The 22,090-nt window shown below is 34.4% G+C and overlaps 1 protein-coding gene across 1 annotated transcript in view; it reads left to right on the plus strand.

Annotated features, from left to right (window-relative positions):
* Positions 1 to 22,090, plus strand: part of DPYD (dihydropyrimidine dehydrogenase) — an 849,503-nt gene that overhangs the window by 248,706 nt on the left and 578,707 nt on the right. The window contains exons 7-8 of the mRNA XM_030868763.3: positions 62 to 223; positions 15,953 to 16,149. Of these exons, the coding sequence (XP_030724623.1) occupies positions 62 to 223; positions 15,953 to 16,149 (359 nt within the window). The remainder of the gene's footprint in view (positions 1 to 61; positions 224 to 15,952; positions 16,150 to 22,090) is intronic.

The raw sequence follows: 22,090 nt of genomic DNA on the forward strand, positions 1-22,090 counted from the left end.
TTTGAATGTTTAAAAGGTACATTGTTACATAAGAAAATTTTATTTTATTTTATTTTTGCAGAACTATTATGGAGCTGCTAAGATGATTTTTTCTGATAACCCACTTGGTCTGACCTGTGGAATGGTATGTCCAACTTCTGATCTTTGTGTAGGTGGATGCAATTTATATGCCACTGAAGAGGGACCAATTAATATTGGTGGATTGCAACAGTTTGCTACTGAGGTATGTAAGATGTATACATTGTTTCCCTCCCCCCAAAGCACAAAAATCTTAAAATAACTTTAATTCTTGATGCTTTGTTGATATCCAATATTTTTAGTGTGATAATACAGGTAAAGTGAAAGTGTTTTGTGCGATAAACAGTATTTTTATTCAACAACTTGGCTTCAAAAATGAAATTTTCTAAAACCATATGTCAATTTAATTGTAATCCCAGAAGGTTATTAAAAAACTTTCACTGAAAATTGTATAAAGTGGAGGATCTGAAAATGGGATATATTCATTAACTTTACATTGGAGTATGGCTAGGAGCCCTCATTATGAAAAGACTATCTTGCTTAACTGATTCTTTTTCCAGAAACTGTCTTTAATCTTTACAGCTTGAAATAATGCATCAGTATTCTTCTGTAATATTTTTTGAGTAATAGAGGTTGTAGAATTATCAAACACCCTGAAACTGAATAATATTCTTTAACATTAGCTTTTGTGAATTTATGGATTAAAAGCCGGTGTGTTATTTGAATGCAAATTTATAATAAAGTAATATGAAAACATTTTGTCCCTATTTATCCTATAAGTTTGGGCCATGTCTTTTTCTTTTATGAATACTTTTTAAATGACTTTGATTCTCTGGGACATCTTATTCTCTCTGGGGTCTCCTTTTTGGAGTCAACTACCAGGTCAATTCCCATGTATCATTTAAATGACCAGCTTATATGGAGGTTCCAGTAAAATTTTGTAATCCTTGGTGTCCAGTTGGCTAGAATACCAAATTAAATGCCTGTCAACACTAGATTTTTAGTTAATGACTTCCCTGTCTGATTTTGTCAACTTAAACGCAATATATTCTTTCTTTTTAGGACCCTTCCCATAGTATCCCTCAAGCTTAAATTTCACTTTGCTTTTAGTAATAAATCAGGGTTATTCCCTTCCTGCTTTCTGACAGGTTAATTCTAAGGAAGGGCTCCTGGGAATGAGAAAATAGAAACAATTTGAGGTTGTGAGTTGTTGCAATAAATTCTTGGATTTAATTTCTTTTCCTACCAAATTCAAAATTGCATTAGGCTTACCTGACCAGTGCAAGGTATGATCTTTACAACCTGAGAAAATCCTTAGTTGTTGGAGAAGATTCACTTGAATTCTTCCACATTTTTCTTTGGGGACTCATTGCCTCTTCATTAAAACAGGGCAAGCTTGCAAGGATGTAGTAAGTAAAAGGTCACATAACATGTATACGAACTAACACTGCATTTCAAAACAAGATGAGTTAAAATAATATTGTTAGTTTGTCAGTGACCTGACAACAGAGAGGGAGAAGGCGAAAGGGGGAGAGTGATAAGGAAAGGGGAGGAGAGGGGGAGAGAGAGAGAGAGAGAGAGAGAGAGAGAGAGCATGGGAGAGAGGAAACAGAGAGAGGGAGAGAAAGGGAAACACCATTCCTCGGAGAACTCTCACTTGGTTTTAATGAGGTTACTACCACTGCTTTCCAAAGCAGTCTGTTTATTTAAGACATAGCATAGATTAGAATGGCATTAAAATTATTTTAAGTGACTCATGGAATTTAGATAGGAATGTATCTTATTACATTCCATTTTTACTTTGTATTACTGTGTCTTCAAATATATCTATCAAATCATAAATAAAAATCTCCCAGTGGAACTATATAGAAAAGCTTTCCATTCATTTTTTTTTTTTTTTTAAGTTGACTACTTAGGGCAAGTTATTGTAGAGAGTTCTGTGAAAGGGTTGTTTACTTAAATTTACCTAACTCTTATAGTTGTGAAGGTAAGCAGAAACAGACTCACAGATATAGAAAACGAACTTGTGGTTACCAAAGGAGAGAGGGAATGGGGGGGACAAATTAGGGGTGTGGAATTAACAGATACAAACTACCATGTATAAAATAGATAAGCAGCAAGGATATACTATATAGCACAGGGAATTACACTCATTATCTTGTAATAACCTAAAATGGAGTATAATCTGCAAAATACTGAATCACTATGCTGTACGCCTGAAACTAACACTAAATCAACTACACTTCAATTAAAAAAATAAGCAAAATACAATGAACTAATTGACTTCCAGTGAAAAGAAAAAGTATATATATTTTAAATAATATTAAAATAAAATATTAATTATAAATAACAGTATACAAAATACTATTATTCTTTCAAACTACTAAACTATTGACGTGAATACTTAAGTCAAAGTGGAACATGATGCAAATAATTTCATGTTTTGGTTGTTTGATAAAGCAATGATTGATTTTTGACCTTTAAAGAAATATAAATCTATTTTTCAGCCAAATTAAGCAAAGGTTAGGAAAGCAGAGTAAAATAGTATGATATTTTTCAAAATTGTTTTTCCTATAACTTGTAAGTGATTTTTAAAATATCAACTCTGTAGTCTGCCGTTACCATTTAAATCCATATCTTACACCTTTCCATTTGAACATGGGCATATGATTTGGAGGGACTGTGGTAGAAAAGGAATAAATCACACAAAGGATAGCATGAGGAGAATCAGGAGACCAGCTACTCAGCTACTTTCTTTTGGTCCTGTATTGTCAGTCCTTTGCTGTCCTCACATCCGCAGTGACCTTGCTTCATACACTTTTGTGTGCTTGTGGGACAGACAGGCTACAGGGTGATTCCAAATCTCTCTTGGAGGCAGTTTTTCCTAGTTCAGTTAGGTATAATAATAGTGCTTCAATAAAACAATTTTGGAAATAATAGTTTGCCATGGATTTTCTTATCAATTTCATCAGGGTCTTAAAAATTTCTCTACAAAAATGTAACACTTGAAAATTTTATTTTAAAATGTGTTTGATCATTTCGTTGAATTTTTAAGAAATCATGTATTTATCACATTTAATAAACCAACTAGACTCTCATTACCTCTCAAATTTAACTAATGAATTGTTGCAAAAAGATAGTGAAATAAGAATGCATCTTTCTACTCATTTCTAAAGTTTGAAAAACAACTATAAGTAGATAATTAGCTGCATGTCAAATCACTTCCCTTTTACTGATGTTAAAGAGTTTTAGAGACAATTTAGAAAAATTAAAATTGAAAGTCCAAGGTTCTAAAGTTTGACTCTAAATCTTAAAGTGAATGAGGTTCAGAGGATTAGTACTTAAGATTGCTTCCTCAATTATGAATTTTTAGGAATACATTAGATTATGAAATTGGTATCTAAAAACTATATTTTTCCGAGTAAATGTTTTATGAGATTATTTTAATACCCATTACATATACTGTTTTGTGTGGCATATACTTCTTGACACTGTACTTTTAGTTTACTTTTCATATTTTCAGTTAAGAATGGAACTGACAAACGGAATTCCAGACTAAATCAGGTGACTCACTGAGAACAGAATTACTCTTTAGATTTTTCTCTAATTGTATCTCTCAGCAGGTTTTTTATATCACCTCTCATTTGTAATACCCAGTTCTTAGCCCACCATCATATACCATTTATATACCATCATATACTATTTGTGTTTATTTCTATGTTTTATTGAGTAGGCACAGTTGAAATCAAATTGACCAGTGCTTATAATATAATAAAAAAATACACTGATATGATTCAAGCAGCCAGGTATTATGAGGCTACATTAAGTAACCTAGTAAAATTACTTAAATGACATCAATATTTATATTTTGTTAAATGCTGCAATAAATACTTTAAAGAATTGTGAATGAACATGAATACTTGAGTTAGTGATTATTTTAATAGGACAAATATTATTTCTACCATATATTCATCTTGAACATGGAGTCACTGAAAGCCTTAAACTTTTGCCTTCTACAGGTATATTGGAGTAGAATATAGACACACATACACTAATAAATAATAGAGTATTGCATGTCCTCTCTCAAATAATGTTTTTTTTTGATGCATCCCATCTATCAAATAGATAAGTAGAGAACAAATAAAAAATTTAGGTGCAGTCCTCATATTAAAATCAATTATTAAGAAAAAGTACATAAATTGAAATATGAGATTGGATATACTCTGTGTGTTATGTCGATTGCTTTATAAATCAGTTAATAAAACAAATGACCGAGATACTTTGGAAAGTGAATGAGAACACTATTAATAATTAATTCAGGGCAACAGAAACAAACCAGGACTATACCAGGAAAACTGGCTTGTATAAACACCCAGTGTATTAAGCTCTCACTAGGTAAGGATTCAGTTAATCAAACAAACATTGATTGAACATTGATTAGAATTAAGTGTTGTTGTAGGCTGCTTCTACATACTACATGTCCTGAGAAACATTGTAGTTTCTCAGGAAATAATACAAACCAACAATGAAATTTCATAACAAACTTGATAAGGCATATGCATTTACATTAGCATCCTTGGACTAATAATTCAACCTTCATTATTATTATTATTTTTTGTTAAATGGTTTATTTGAGATTTTTCTTGTTTCTTGAGGTAGGCTTGTATAGCTATAAACTTCCCTCTTAGAACTGCTTTTGCTGCATCCCATAGGTTTTGGATCGTCATGTTTTCATTGTCATTTGTCTCTAGGTATTTTTTGATTTCCTCTTTGATTTCTTCAGTGATCTCTTGGTTATTTAGTAACGTTTAGCTTCCATGTGTTTGTGTTTTTTACGTTTCTTCCCCTGTAATTGATTTCTAATCTCATAGCATTGTGGTCAGAAAAGATGCTTGATATGATTTCAATTTTTTTAAATTTACTGAGGCTTGATTTGTGACCCAAGATATGATCTATCCTGGAGACTATTCTGTGCACACTTGAGAAGAAAGTGTAATCTGCTGTTTTTGGGTGGAACGTCCTATAAATATCAACTAAATCTACCTGGTCTATCATGTCATTTAAAGCTTCTGTTTCCTCATTTATTTTCATTTTAGATGATCTGTCCATTGGTGTATGTGAGGTGTTAAAGTCCCCCACTATTATTGTGTTACTGTCAATTTTCTCTTTTATATCTGTTAGCAGTTGCCTTATGTATTGAGGTGCTCGTATGTTGGGTGCATATATATTTATAATTGTTATATCTTCTTCTTGGATTGATCCCTTGATCATTATGTAGTGTCCTTCCTTGTCTCTTGTAACATTCTTTATTTTAAAGTAATTTTATCTGATATGAGTATTCTACTCCAGCTTTCTTTTGATTTCCATTTGCATGGAATATCTTTTTCCATTCCCTCACTTTCAGTCTGTTATGTGTCCCTAGTTTTGAAGTGGGTCTCTTGTAGACAGCACATATATGGGTCTTGTTTTTGTATCCATTCAGCAAGCCTGTGCCTTTTGGTTGGAGCATTTAATCCATTCACGTTTAAGGTAATTATCGTTATGTATGTTCCTATGACCATTTTCTTAATTGTTTTGGGTTTGTTTTTGTAAGTTCTTTTCTTCTCTTGTGTTTCCCACTTAGAGAAGTTCCTTTAGTATTTGTTGTAGAGCTGGTTTGGTGGTGCTGAATTCTCTTAGCTTTTGCTTGTCTGTAAAGCTTTTGATTTCGCCATTGAATCTGAATGAGATCCTTGCTGGGTAGAGTAATCTTGGTTGTAGGTTCTTCCCTTTCATCACTTTAAGTATATTATGCCACTCCCTTCTGGCTTGTAGAGTTTCTGCTGAGAAATCAGCTGTTAACCTTATGGGAGTTCCCTTATATGTTATTTGTCATTTTTCCCTTGCTGCTTTCAATAATTTTTCTTTGTCTTTAATTTTTGCCAATTTGATTACTATGTTTCTCGGCGTGTTTCTCCTTGGGTTTATCCTGTATGGGACTCTCTGCACTTCCTGGACTTGGGTGGCTATTTTCTTTCCCATGTTAGGGAAGTTTTCAACTATAATCTCTTCAAATATTTTCTCTGGTCTTTTCTCTCTCTCTTCTCCTTCTGGGACCCCTATAATGTGAATGTTGTTGCATTTAATGTTGTCCCAGAGTTCTCTTAGGCTGTCTTCATTTCTTTTCATTCTTTTTTCTTTATTCTGTTCCACAGCAGTGAATTCCACCATTCTGTCTTCCAGGTCACTTATCTGTTCTTCTGCCTCAGTTATTCTGCTATTGATTCCTTCTAGTGTAGTTTTCATTTCAGTTATTGTATTGTTCATCTCTGTTTGTTTGTTCTTTAATTCTTCTAGGTCTTTGTGAAATGTTTCTTGCATCTTCTTGATCTTTGCCTCCATTCTTTTTCTGAGGTCCTGTATCATCTTCACTATCATTATTCTGAATTCTTTTTCTGGAAGGTTGCCTATGTCCACTTCATTTAGTTGTTTTTCTGGGGTTTTATCTTGTTCCTTCATCTGGTACTTAGCCCTCTGCCTTTTCATCTTTTCTGTCTTTCTGTGAATGTGGTTTTTGTTCCACAGGCTGCAGGATTGTAGTTCTTCTTGCATCTGCTGTCTCCCCTCTCTAATCTTCATTAATTTTTGATATTTGGTTTTGGAGATGATTAGACCTTAGTACAAAGGATAGGATCAGGTAGGGGGAAAACGTAGCATCATAATACTCCATACTTGCATAGCACTTCAATGCTTTTTTATAATATCTCACTTTAAAATGTTGAAAAACAACCATTAAGACATGTAAACTAGCCAATGTTTTTCCCATTTGGGGCATGAGGAAACCAAGGATCAAAATGATTAGAAAATCATAGTTTGTTAAACAAACTCCTTTAGCCCTGGACAATGTTAGGTACTTTACTTAGAACTTGACTGATACTGAAAATAACCCTCTAGGTAAATGTTATCACCCTCATTTTTTTGTATGAGTAACAAGAGACTTACACAAATTCACATGTAATAAAGGGCAGATCCAGAGTACAAAGCATCTAATTCCCATTATTTCACAAACTGTCACTTGTCCCGCCTAATGTTATAAGTCATTGATACAAAGTCAATGTAAACTTGGGTTTTCTGGCTGCAGGCTCACAGAGTTACACCTTGTTGACTCAGCCACAAATACCTCAGTCACTGTACCTTACAAGTCACAAAATGAGGTCACTGTACCTCATTTTCTGGTAGATATGAAGCAACTATATTAAAATAGGTTGTGTAAGACCAACACATATGGCTTAGTTGTTTTCTTTATTTATATATGTTACCAGGAAGCTTTTGTTTTTTCTTTTCTTCTTGCCATTGAAGGATTATTATACAGCCAGTAGTCAGGTTTCATGGGGCCTGAGATGATAAACTTTGGGTTCCTTCTTTGAAGAATTACACAAAAGTACTGCTGCAAATTTAAATGCAGGGCCTTGGAAGGGACCCGTGCAATTGAGAGCCCTGAAGTTTAAGCTTTTACCTAAAGTTTTATATTAATTAGGAAAACCTAAGCCTGATTTTGTGATAACTGGTCTATAAGTACATTTAAGAATGAGTCTAACACATTTATGATACAGTTTGGCAAACTGGTCAATAAGATCTGCTAGTTCATGTGTATAATCTAAGATATATTACCATGATAATGGATGATAACCAATATTTATGGCTAATGCCTTTTGCAGTTCATCTATAAATAGAATATGGATTAGCGAATAGTTGTTAGATTTGATGACATTTCACACTTGCCTTATTGTCCCAAACTTGTATCATCTTTGAATAAAATTTCTCCATACCACTCCTATTTGAAAAAAGTGTTATCAATAGTTTGTGAATACTGTTCATAGAAAAGAAAAAAAAGTATTTCTGAGAGAAATAAGAAGTACATGAAAGATATGCATTAAAGAGTAATAAAATCAATGGTTTGTATAAATGAAATCAAGAGGGCTGCTCTTGGGGATGCAAACACAAGTAATGCCTGTACAGGCTTCATTTGTGTCTCTCCTTTTGGTCTTAATGCAATGATTAATAGAAAGGAATAATGTCTTGATAAAGATATTGGTAAATATTTGACATTCTTTTCCAAAAATCTTTAGAGATTTATTAAACATACTCAGTGTGGGGTTGGGGAGTGAGATGAATTTGGGGAGTGAGATGAATTTGGAGATTGGAATTGACATATATACACTCTTGATACTATGTATAAAGTAGATAACTAATGAGAACCTACTGTATAGCACAGGAACTCTACGCAGTGCTCTGTGGTGAGCTAAATGGGAAGGAAATCCAAAAAAGAGGGGATATATGTATACATATAGCTGATTCACTTTGCTGTACAGTAGAAACTAACACAACATTGTAAAGCAACTATACTCCAGTAAAAATTAAAAAAAAATACTCAGTGCTGGCACAATGATGAATAATTAAACCTGCAGGATGGATAGATAGTTAGATGATTTTCATCATAACATTTTAGTTTGTCTTATAACTATATATTAGTATCTGGAGTTTTAACACATAAAAATACATTCAGAGATTTGGGGCAATAACATTGAAATTTACCGAAATCACATGGTTATTAAGATTTACTGTTAATGTTTTTTGAATTTTTGTTTATAAGTTCAAATATATATACTCTTGTGGGCACCTTACAGTGTAGAAGGATGGACTTTCATTCGTTTGAATCTTAGCAACTTAAAAATATGTATTTTTTTTGCAGATATATTTGATGAGTAGTAGTATAAAGTAGCACAAAGCAGTAATAGTGTATCAGCATGAATCACTTGTAAGAGCCGTTATGCTGGGAGTTAAAATTTAAATACCCGTTTGCTCCAAAGCGTAACTATAAATGAAATATAATAAGCACACAAGAAAAGTTAATAGCTGAACTAACAAGGAAGATAAATACCTTTTGGGGCCAGAAATGGTATAGAAATATTCAACAGTAAACAGGGGACTTGGGCCACTGTCTCCTAGGCTCTGCATAAGCAAACAATCAATCAGGGGCTGCTGGGGAGTTTGACTGGTGTGGGATAATAAGTACCAAAAACATTATGCATCATAGAGGACTGGATTTACCTAACCCTGGTAGAAAGTTTTAAAAAAAATAGATGCAGGGCTAGGGCTTATATGAAGCTACAAAGATAAGCAATGAGAGCTGTGCCCCAGTGTTTTGGGCATGTGCCTAGTGGCCCAGTAACTTGCTTCTGTGTTATCTCTAAATATCACCTGGGGACTGGAGCCCTGGGCTTCCAGTTAGAGACCTGTTTCTGCAGTGGGGTAGAGGGAGAGGAGTGATGCTGGGTGGAGGCCATCGTGTACTGTACATAAGAAGCAAGAGGGTAAGTGCAAAGACAGAAAACTTTGTCTCAGAATAAGTCTGGAACAAAAAGTCCAAAGCCACATTGAAAAAGCTAATGCTGCCAGTGATAATCAAAAGACTCAACCTATAGATGATTTTGTCCTAATGAAACCAAATACTACCATAATCAGACCTTTAAAACAAATAGAAAATAATATCCATAAAAATAAGGTAAAATTATGAAAAAAAACCAATGAATTTGGTATGAAAAATAGTTGATTGGAAATATTCACTGTAGTAAAAATACCAGTAAAAAGTTAAATTTAGAAATGGAATAGAAAGAGATTGGTGAAGAGCAGCCTTAAGGCAGTTATGGTAGAGAATTTTCCAAAAGAAAGAAAAGATGTAAGCCCCTCTATTAGACACACGATTATAATATTGTGAAATACCAAAGATCTCAAAAGAAGCAGCTTCCAGAAAAAGAGAAAACAGATTACTTTAAAACCAAACAACATTTAGACTGACCCCAGACTTTTCATCAGCATCCATAGATGTTAGAAGCCAAGAACACTTTTTATAAAGAACTAAGATAAAGAACTGTATTTCTCCCTTAACAATCCAAGCATGAGTAAAGGTATTTTAAGCATTTAAAATCTACGGTGACTTATTACTCACCTTGTTATAAGAACTGCTAAAAGTTATTCTTCAGCATGACTGAGACAAACTTGGAATGAAAGAGAGATGTACGAAATGATGGTGAGCAAATAAACCAGAAAAATATGGTGGTAAATAAAATTATTGACTGTAAGGTAATGATAACAACTCATTTTGGGGTGTTAAAAAAGATAGAGATAAAATTTTATATAAAATTGACAAGGAAGGTGTTTGAGGTGGGTGTGGTAGAGCACAGTTAAGGGTGGTAAGGGCCTTTTGTGTTGGGAGGAGAGAGATACTTGATATCTCTCTTCAATGTTTTAAAAACATTGAAATATCTATGTTAAAAATTAAAAGGTAATCACAAAAAGTATAGAAATACCACCTGTAACTTCTAAGAAATCATAGAATCAAAGAGGGGTGGGTGGGTAGAAAACTTAATCCAGTGAGAGACAGGAAAGGAAAAATAAAAAATGAGAGAGAGAAGCAAATACAAAATATGGTAAACAGGAAACACAGAACAGATAGTAGAAATACATACAAATATATAATTAATCATAATAACATATTTATTAAGTTTACTTATTAAAACATAAGTGACTTTATTATGGATTAAAAATAAGTACTCCAAACAGCTATATGATGTTTAAAAGAGAAAGACCTTATCAGATAACTTGAAAATAAGGTGGTTGAAAAAAGCAATACCTTGCAAGATAGTAACCATAAAAAAGTTAGTGTAGTCATATTCATATGTAACAAAAGTGGAATTTTAGGGAAAGTGTACTAGTAAAAATAAAGAGAAAAACAATTAATGAAAAGAAGAATAAATGTCTTAAAAGTATAAAATTCATAAACTTACATATACATTACAATATGGCCTTACTCAAAATTTGTAAGATTTTTTGAATAAAGTTTATTAGATTGATTTGATAAATCCAGAAAGGTTCCTGTACCCAACTAATATAGAGTGAGTGCATATAGATATATATGAGTGTGGACATATATGTATATATTGTTTCCAAATAAATACATACAGACTGCACTTTTCTGCAACACAACTAAATTAGAAATCAAAAATAAAAATATTGTCAAAATGAAGGTAATAGCAACAAATTTAAAACACACATTTGTAAATAGCTCATGGGTTAAAGAGGTTATCACAATAGAAATTATAAAATATTTAGACCTGAATGACACAATTTCCATTGACAACCTGTAAAACGTAGCTGAAGCCATTTTTACATGAAAATTTATTGTGTTAAGTGTATATAACAGAAGAGATAAAGATTATATATAAGTAAGCAGGTTTCATTTCAAGAAGCTAGAGAGAGAGGAAACAGGTGGAGGAGGGATGTGTTGGTGGTAGATGTGGAAAAAGGAGAAGAAAGAAACTGAAAATAATAGAAAAATAATGAAATAGAACATGAGAGCAAAAATAATGGTGATCTACAAAGAAAACCTGGCTCTTTGAAAATAGTTTAGTAAATGATTATCTGGCATATCACATAACAACCAGTACATTTCAATTATGGCTGCCTTCTAATTACTGTTCTTTTATTATTTTATTGACCTGCTTATAAGTAGTTAACCATTACTGCTGTTTCTAGAAAAATCATATTAAAAATCAGTTGAAGCTGATAGGATGGGGGAGTGATCTCTCCAGTCTACCATGTCTCCATCACTCTCTGTTGCCTCCCTGCTCTCTTTTTGTCCCTAGCAAGCTGTAGCGTGGATTGCCTGACCCCCGACAGCTTTATTTTCCAACTCCAGCAATGAGCACATATTTGAGTGACTAACTAGGTAGTAGGCAGTGTCTGGGTGCTAAGGATACAGTGATGAACAAGATAGGAATGATACTAGCCCTCAGGGAGCTTATTGCCTAGTGAGAAAGACAATAAAGCAAGCAAATTACAATGAAGTGCGGAGAGGGGGCAGTCAGACAATACTGTGGGAGCCAGTAGCTAGGAACCCTAACAGATAGTCTAGCAGGGAGGGGAAGCTGAGTTGAGAAAGTGAAATTTAAACCGAATCCTGAAAGATGTTCACCAAGTATGGTAAAGTTGGGAGTGGGTGAGAATTCAAGGCACAGAGAACAGCATGAGCAAATTCTGAAGGCAAATGAGTGTTTGCACTGATTTAGTTTGAACCTACATATGATTTTGGATCAGTAAAGTTGCTCATAACCAAAGTACACACACCTATGTTTTCTAATTGTATTTTGTCAACTTAACTATTCAATTCAGTTGTAGCCTTAAATCACAAATAGAACATATAGTTTAATCATAATAAAACTATGAACTATAATGTAGAATAATAAGTTAGGAATCAGTTCTGCTGTCTATAAAATGAGCAATGATACCTAACTTTAAAGATTTTTAGGGCTGGAGATATAAATGTTAAGCACCTACGTGAGTGCCTTATAAAGAGAAAGCATTAATCCCGGGAGGTTATCATCATTGATTTATTCAATCTTCACAATAAATTGTTGAAGTAATTATTACTCTCTTAATTTTAGAGCTGACATTTAGAGAGGTGAAATCCTCTCCACAATAACATGTGTCATTTTTTTAAGATTTGGCTAAGGCGTTATCTTTCTTCCCTTCTGGGATAACATTTCTTTCTCACCAGCTCCAACAGCACCATGTATAAAAATGAACCCTACACATGGACAGATTGCATTGTAATAATTTTTCTATATTTAAGACATATGAGTACTCTGTTACCCAGGGAACTACTTACTGGAAGGTCTGTGTTTGTCTTATTCATACTAGTATAGAGGGCACATAAAGATATTTACCAAATTAAGGTGGAAATTTAATGGAACAGAATATTCTGATTTCAAATTACACAGTATTTTTACCATGCCAGCGATGTCTCACAATAATGTCTATTTTAATAATAAGAACATAATGAAACAACATTTTTTAAGAATCACTAATGCATTAATAATTTTGATAACTAAAAATTTGCCATAGCATGAAATTTTCCTTATTTCTCATGTGTTTGAAACACAGTTCCCACTTTTGGTGTCCCTTGTTTAATTGTGATGAAGAAACTGTCAGACAGCCCAAGAATATTTCTTTTCTAAGGATGAGTGCGGTGAATAGTATGTACTCAGTACTTCCTTTGACTTCTTTCACAAAAGGAAGCAAGTTACAAAGAAAATTACATAGAAGCATCTCCTAGAAGGCATGTAATTTGAGGTAACTTACTTTTGGATGCACAAATAACAATCTCTTTCCATTTAAGCATTCAAAAGGTAACCAGACTGTCATATTGCTAATTAATTAACTCAAAGAAACTGAAACCAGCAAAATGAAAACCAATGTATTTTTTTTAAGGTTTCTCTTAGACCTAAACTGATGAAATAGTATCTCTTTAGAAATGACCAGAAATTATGTTTTTTTCTATAATAAAATCAAGTTAAATACTTGCAAAAATATAAAACTCTTATGGGATATGTTGAATACAACTAACCTTTTACAATATATCCTTCAACTAGTGGAGATATTCTGAAATATCCAAGAAAACTTTGTCATGATTCCCCTATAATTTATAGTTGCTATTGCTTGGTTTATAAGAACAAGTAGAGTAATTGAGGAAGAAATATAGCTACCAAATATCTGTGTTTATTTCCATTAAGTACCATTTTAGAAAGTAAGAAATATTTAAATGAGTAAAAGGATACTCTCCAATTAGAATCAGTAAATATCTTTGCATTTACCATGTTATGTCCTTTTCCATTTAGAGAGCATTGCATAATTATTAGACAATTATACTGTTTCTGTCTCCAGAATGTGAGGAAGCTTGGGGGAATATTAGATGGCCCCTCTCTGTGTCTCAGTCTTTGCATTTTTAAAATCAGGATAATTTCTCCCTTGCCTCAAAATAATATGAAAATTATGGGGAAAATGCTAGTAAAGTCAATATGGAGTGATGAAAGAAATGCACTTCTCAGATGAGTGAAAAGTCAGAAATCACAGGGCGATTATACAAGGAAATCTATTTAAAATGTTCCTCAAGATTATTCACTTACAAATAACCTATAAATAACCATCCTTTTGTATCACTGAGGAAGAACTGCGTGTGTTACTCATTTGTTGAAATGAGTAACTATCACTGGAGTTCAGGAATTTTGAAATTAATCAAAATCTTGCTGGATGCCTACTATGTGGTACAATTCTACTGTGCCCTGGCATTCAGAGAAACCCTCAGATTAGGTTTACATGTATTAACTCATTTAATCCTCATATTAGCCCTATGAGATAGATATTATTAACCCCACTTTACAGTTTGAGGAGACTGAAGCATGGAGATGTTAAAACACTTATTCAATACTGTACACCGTGAGAATGATGGAGGTCATGACTCAACCCCAAGAGCATAATTTTAAAGCCAGACCTCTAAACATGTTGCGTTTGTGATGAAGTTTACAAAATTTCATTCAAATATTCAGTTCATCAGAAACTACCAAGGTTGATGCACCCTACTATAAAACTAAGGGGGAAAATCCAGTGCAATAATAATTTACAAATAACAGAACAAAACTGACTCATCTTCAGTTTATGAGTCCATTTTTGCTCACCTGTTCAAATTACTGTTAAGTACAGTTATTTAGTTTTCAATTTTAATTTTGAATTTTTTTCTTTTCTAAAATTTCTTTTTTTTTTTAAACAAATTCAAGTTTCCTGGTGAAGTTCACATTCTTATGTATTTTTTGAACATGTTCATTATAGTTATTCTAAAGTCTACCTTTGATAACTACACTTACTGGATTATGTATGCATATCTTTATGTTTTCTGAGTTATTGGCAGTTCTTAGTTCTTAGTTAATGAGAGGCCTGGGCTTTTTTGATCAAAAGCCAGGCCTCGTATATGAAAATTTGTAGATGTTGCAGTTGACTTATTATCCTCCACAGAAGGTTCACCCTATCATTTGGGAGGTAGACAGGAGTGAGACCTTATCACCTTCATCTAAATCAGGCTGGGTTACATGTCTTCCTCTGGTTTGCCCCACTTGCAGAGTACAGCCCTCCAGAAGTTTCAGCTGTATGCTAAGGTGTTTACTAGGACTTTTTCTTCTTCAGCTACTCCTGTACTCCAGTTGTTTCTTCTGGCCTCTCAGAGTGCAGAAAGCTCCCTTCTGCTTTACAGAGATTTATTTTGTTTATAAACACTGTGTCTCTCTAGTCCTAGAAAATTAGCTAAAAATCTCTCTTTCAGTCTCTTCTGAGCCGTGGTCATCTATCTACAAGATTCCTCACTCTGCTAAGAAGTGGCGAATTCCCTCAGGGTAAAAGTAACTCCTAAACTGTCACCTCACTTCTCTGCTGTTCCCTTTTTTCTGAGATCTTGGCTCCTCTAGTCAGGCTTACTTCAGAGGCTCTCCAGTGCTTCCAACGTATTTTTGAAATGTTATTCTTCAAAAGCTAATCTATCATAACCAGAAGCAGATGTCATAAATTATCTACTGAATGTCTATGTGCCAGGTGAGCACTCACTGCTGGTTATACAATGGTAACATGTTTCTAAAAATATTTAAAACAAATAGTTAATAAGTTGTATGTGTGTGTTTTTATATATGACATATTCTATGACTCAAGAACTAATGTTCCGCTAACATGGAAACGTGGCACACGTGGTAAATGGTTTCATTAAAATAGCATACACAATATGATACAGGAGCTTAGAGGAGGAGCATTTAACTTGGACCAGGGCTGGAGTAGGGAAAGTGAGTCAGGAATGCTTCCTAGAGGACCTTAGACAGGAATTTCAAAGATTGAGAAAGAGTTAGTCAAGCGTAGATTGCCATCAGCTTGACCCAGTATAACTTCTAAGTATGCTAATACTTAAAATGTACTGCTTATTTCTATTAAAAGCACAAATGGATTGGAAACATTAAAACTATGTTTGAGGATGTAAAAGTTAGCTTAAAAATGTTAACCATGCCAATTGATTTCTCCGTAGGTGTTCAAAGCAATGAATATCCCACAAATCAGGAGTCATTTTCTGCCTCCCCCAGAAAAAATGCCTGAAGCCTATTCTGCAAAGATTGCTCTTTTGGGTGCTGGGCCTGCAAGTATAAGTTGTGCTTCCTTCTTGGCTCGATTAGGCTACTCTGACATCACTATATTTGAAAAACAAGAATACGTTGGTGGTTTAAGGTAATGCCTACATTTATTTCATGTTCACAGTGTCAAAATTGATGGGGTAAAATGATTATGAACATTGTTGGTTCGTAATCGTATAGGAACTTCAGGCTCACAGATGGTATTTTAAGTGTTCTTTTTCCAAATGCTCAAATTTTGATTTCATTATTCACTTTAAATTTGCAGTTGGCTTTAAGCAATATTTATTTTAAAATTTCTCTGTCTAGTTCTGTGAATTTAAGAGAAATCTCAGCAAAATATTTTATGAATAGAGGAACCAATCATATGAAAGCTTATTTCAGGACTTCCCTGGCTGTCCAGCAGTTAAGACTTCACCTTCAAATGCAGGGGGTGCGGGTTCAATCCCTGGTCAGGGAGCTAAGATCACACATGCCTCACGGCCAGAAAAACCAAAAAATAAAACAGAAGCACTATTATAACAAATTCAATAAAGACTTTAAAAAAATGGTCCACATCAAAAAAAATCTTTAAAAAAAAAAAGAAAGCTTATTTCACTCCTGTGAATCTTTCCTTTAATGGCGATATATATATGTGAAAATTATGCAAATTAGAGATGGAGAAACCAAACTCCACAGAATATTGGATGATTCATTTTGTTGTGTACACAGACGTGCTGTCCTGATCACGTATTTTCATTCTCCGATCTCTTTAAGTTTTGCATTTGATTATAATTATGTTAGAGTCTACTAAAAATGTTCCATTTTAATGTACATTTATGCAGTGTTTATCTCATAGATACCATATTATTATTTACTATTAATCAGCATCATTATTAAACCAGGATTCAGTCACATAATCATTTATTCCCATGAAGATTCATACACTGAAATGGAAAATATTCACTTTGTATCTGATTTTCAGAAATTCATATTAAGCTTAGAAATTGGATGGAGTTTGCTTTATTTAAAATAAATGGAACTCTTTAGAATATACAATGAAGAAAAGGCAATCTCTTCAACGACTGATGTTGGGCAACCTGGACAGCTTACATGTAAATCAATGAACTTAAAACACTCACGCCATATAGAAAAATAAACTCAAAATGGTTTAAAGACCTAAATATAAGACATGACACCATAAAAGTCCTACAAGAGAACAGAGGCAAAACATTCTCTGACATAAATCTTAGCAATGTTTTCTTAGATCAGTCTCCCAAGGAAAAAGAAATAAAAACAAAAATAAGCAAATGGGACCTAATCAAACTTAAAAGCTTTTGCACAGCAAAGGAAATCATCAACAAAACAAAAAGACAACCTATGGATTCACAATAAGGAAATGAGGTTTAGGTGAAATAGATTTGGTCATAGAAAATATTTTGAGAACATGTGTTATGTAACACAAATTTAAAGTGTGGTACCTTAGCGTAATAAACTAAAGCAAAGTTCTATCGGAGTATGAGCATCGTGCTTTAAAAAGAATGGAAGGAGGTTGTTACTGGTTAATTCCATTTAGATGAAAGAAACATGAACATATAAGAGCGATTATTTTTTTAGGTTATCTGGGCATTCCACTGATTGTACTAAAGGATTTGTGGCCACAAGGAAGATTTCTTTCAAAACTTTAGATTGTTAAAAGAGCACATATAGAAGAATGAAAGTTTGTTTTTATAAGTACAACAAACTTGGGAAGTAACCATTCCAATTAAATTCCATCTTCTGTCCTTGTATCCCCTTTCTCAATACGCAGTCTTGAGGGTAATCTCCCTCTGTCCCTTCTTCCCTCCTTCCTCCCTTCCTTCCTTCCTTCCTTTTATATTTATTGATCTCCTACTATGTGCTGGTCATTGTCTCGGGCCCTAGAGATACAAAGGTAAATAAAGCAAAGTGCCTGTTCTCATGGGGATCGTATTCTGGTAGTGGGGGGGTAGACAATAAAGCAACAATAAACCAAATATAGAGTATGTCAGGTGTTTATAAATGCATGAGGGGGTTTCAAAAATGGCAGTTTAGTGCTGTCCCTAGAGCATTTGATATATGGAATAGATAATTTTTAAAATATGGTTATCCTCTAGTCTGTACAATAAAATAATCTTCAAAGAGAATTATGTAATAATTGGTGATTGTAATTATTTTTATTCACTCCCATAACACAAAATATTAGCAATTAAAACAAAATAATTTCAATATTAAAGGTATAGTTCACAGTTTCACTATTTTAAAGTTTAAACCCAAGTTAAAAACTTCTGGTCACACAAAATGATAGAATTGAAGTAGATTCATATTGCTTCATGTGTTATCATTTTATCAGTCTCAGATCAACTGTTTAAACATTGGAATACGTAGTCTTGCAGGGGTGGAGACACATGCTGCCTATGGCCATTGGAATGAGGAATATGCTTGTAGGTGTATCAGCATGTGCCAGTGGTTGCTGTTTAACTGGAGTTCTCCATATTAACTGTTCTGTAGAACTCAGTTTATTAATGAATGGGTAATAAAATTGGGATTATTTAAAGGTTACACATCTTTTTAACATCTTTATTGGAGTATAATTGCTTCACCTTCCATAGCTCAGCTGGTAGAGCGGAAGACTATAGACCTGACACATGTGGATATTTATTTTAAAATCATTTATTACTAAAACTCTGTAGCAACTGTAGCCATTATTTAGAATTTAGATCCACCAAAGAGTTTTTTGGGGGGAGACAGTGTTTAGAATATCACTGACTTGTTGAGAGTTACCTGCTCATGGTGATAATACAAAAAGGCTTATTTTTGTCAGTTTCATAACTTTTTAAATCGTCTGAAAACAGTGTACCTCCTTATTGCCTGCACCTGGACTTGGTGTGATGCTGGTAAGAGAATAGAGTACGAGTATAGGGTTGAGCAGCTCATAGGAAGGAGTTGTCTGAGGACGTATGTTAGGGTGGAGGAACCAAAGTTTAGTTTGGGGTATAAAAAATTTGAGATACCTATTAGACGTCCAAGTGAATATAAAGGTCTGGAATTTAGGTTTGAGGATAAAAATGTGGGTGCCATCACATATGGACGGCATTTAGAGCTCTGAAATGAGGAGGAATTTGCCTGGTATCTGGGGTGGTTAGTGTTCCTGTTGAAGCCTGCTGACACCCCCTCTGCTCCATTGCCCGTCCCCTGAACACAGCATGTACACTTTTTTTTCCCCTCCTCCCCCTTCTGTTCCTCCTTCCTTATCATTTTCCTCATCTTGAGATGCCTTCACTTGTCTGAAAGCTGATCATATGTCACATTTCACCTGATTATCTCATCTTGCAATAAGCTAATTCTCCTTTGAAACACTCTCGTTCACATTTGGTATTTGATATTTGTCACGTTGTACCATGAGGGTGTGTGTGTGTGTGTGTGTGTGTGTGTGTGTGTGTGTGTGTGTATCACCCATCTGTCTGCTGACCTCATCCATTGGTGAATATAATTGTGTCATGTTTATAACAATCAATAATTACCTCCTTATCCCCTGCCTACTTGATTATGATCAAATCTAACTCTTTTTAGTATCTCACGTTACTCTTATTTCCTATAGAAGATGCTTGGAAATGTGATTCTCACACATTTATTCATAACACATGTGCTAAGTAAGTGTGGGCTACAACGCTTTCAGGGCAGTATGTGATTCTAAGCAGAGCTGCTCAAGCCCTAGCAGCCTGGCATTCCATTTGCTCTGCTGACTACTTCAACTTTCAGAGTTATACTTCCTCCTTGCTCTGGTTTCTTCTTGCTAGGTTGAGAGTGTTCTCCTTTCTTCCTGGTCAGTAGAAAAATTGTTCCTGCTTCATTAACCTGCTGTTTCAGAGCCATATCTTAAATTAGAACCATTGACCTAAACTAGCATCATTTTTTTTACTTACATATCGTATACTTCTATTCAGAACCCATAAAAATCCCAAATCAGAGGAAGGTACTCAGCCTCACAGTGTATCTGTCTGTATTTAGAGACTCACCTTGCTGTGGTTGGTTTATTTAGCTAGAATTTTTGCTTTCGTTTCTAGCCTTTTGAGGACTTTCATCAGATTCCAATGTTAGTCCATTTTCAGTCTCTCTTCTGCAGACCCCCAGGCCTATCAAGACTGGGTGTCTCTTTGTGCCTACTTATATAATCCATACTATTTAAGAATTTTTCTCCTTAGCCTCGGAAGGTACAGGAAGGAAAAAAAAAATATCCTCTATCCTCTTAGGTCAGTAGTTGCCTTGTGAAATAAACTAACATAAGACAAATTAAGGAGAAAAACAGTGTTTATTAACACATGTGTTGTACATACATGTGGGAGAACTCAGTGATGAGTCATTCAGAGAAGGGGGGTCAGAACTTGAGGTTTATGTACCATCTTTTTTTTTTTTTAAAAAGATAGATTTTATTTATTTATTTTTGGCTGCGTTGGGTCTCGAGTGCAGGCTTTCTCTAGTTGCGGTTGGGGGGGGGAGCTACTCTTCATTGCAGTGGCTTCTCTTGTTGCAGAGCATGGGCTCTAGGCACGTGGGCTTCAGTGGTTGTGGCACACGGGCTCAGTAGTTGTGGCGCACGGGCTTTGTTGCTCCACAGCATGTGGGATCTTCCCGGACCAGGGCTTGAACCCGTGTCCCCTGCATTGGCAGCCGGACTCCCAGCCACCTCACCACCAGGGAAGCCCCTATGTAGCATCTTAACAAAGAATGATAAATTTGTGGAGAAGTGACAAGACAAAGGAAAAAGGGTTTATGCTTTTAGGGACAGCAAACTGTGAGAGGTTAATATATGGGGGAAACTAATGGAACATAAGAGTTATTTAGTAAAGCTTGTAATGTAAATTCCTCTTGGTGCCCATCTTTGGGCTGGTAAGGGTCTACAATTGTCTCCTGGTGATTAAGAGTTTTGCCCTTCTTGGTACAGGAAAGGAAGACACACCATTGCAATGTGTGTTATGTACTGCTTTTTGGCAGGTAATAGGGGACCGGAGAGCTTTTCTTGTATCTGTTTCTTCTTAATTATCTTCAGCTCAAAATAATTCTGTGCCGAAGTGGCATATTTGGAGGGGTATATTCTGCTACCCTACAAAGGCAGAGTCCTGTGTGGTGCCCAGAGCATTATGATAACCGCTGAGGTAGTGTGGTTGTCCAAAGATCAGCTTAGGAGGTTTTTCTCTCTTACCCTATGCCCTAAGTCATTCTTATGTATAATCTTACACCCTAACTAGATAGAAAGCTCCTTTAATATAGGACCTTGATTTTGTACTGTTCAGTACTTTGCATTTTCTATAGCACTGAGATGAGCATGGTGCCTTGCTGATTGATGTATGGAAATTAATTGAATAATCAAGTTCTTAAGTCACCAAAGAATGAAAAGACTACAGGTGCACTTTGGAAGACCTTGCACTGAATGATCCAGAAAGTTCATCTTCAACAGTTATTTATTTATTTTACAAATCAATCTCTATAGTGCTTGGATATAGCTCTTTCACTGAATGTACTACATTCTGTTGTAATGATCTGTTTATATATCTTTGCTCACAAGAATGAGAGCTTATTAAAAGTGGTAATTTGGTCAAATTCACCATTAAATCACTGCAGCTAACACTGTACCTGGTACTTTGTAAATGCTTGTTGGATGAATGCTTGTTGGATGAATGACTACATGAATTGCTGTATATTCATGAACATATGTAGCCTTTTTATTGCTATAAGATATTGAAAAGTTATTTGAACTTACCTTTAATACTATGTATGAACTATTAACTCTTGAAGTGATTGTATTTGAAGACAGAAAACAATGAGCACTGATATCAAGTAGGATTACTTTTTTAATGACTGAACCCTTTTGGGACACATTGCTTTCATAGAAGATTGTTTTACTGTAAAAATATTCTGTAGATCACATTACAGAACTTATTCTGTAATGTCCTGAACAGTATGATAATACAAAGTTACAGATTTGAATTTGAACAAGCTAGAGGTATAGTTACAGAATATATATGTGTGTATGTATATAT

Source organism: Globicephala melas, chromosome 1 (assembly GCF_963455315.2).
Source record: "Globicephala melas chromosome 1, mGloMel1.2, whole genome shotgun sequence".
Taxonomy (NCBI): domain Eukaryota; kingdom Metazoa; phylum Chordata; class Mammalia; order Artiodactyla; family Delphinidae; genus Globicephala; species Globicephala melas.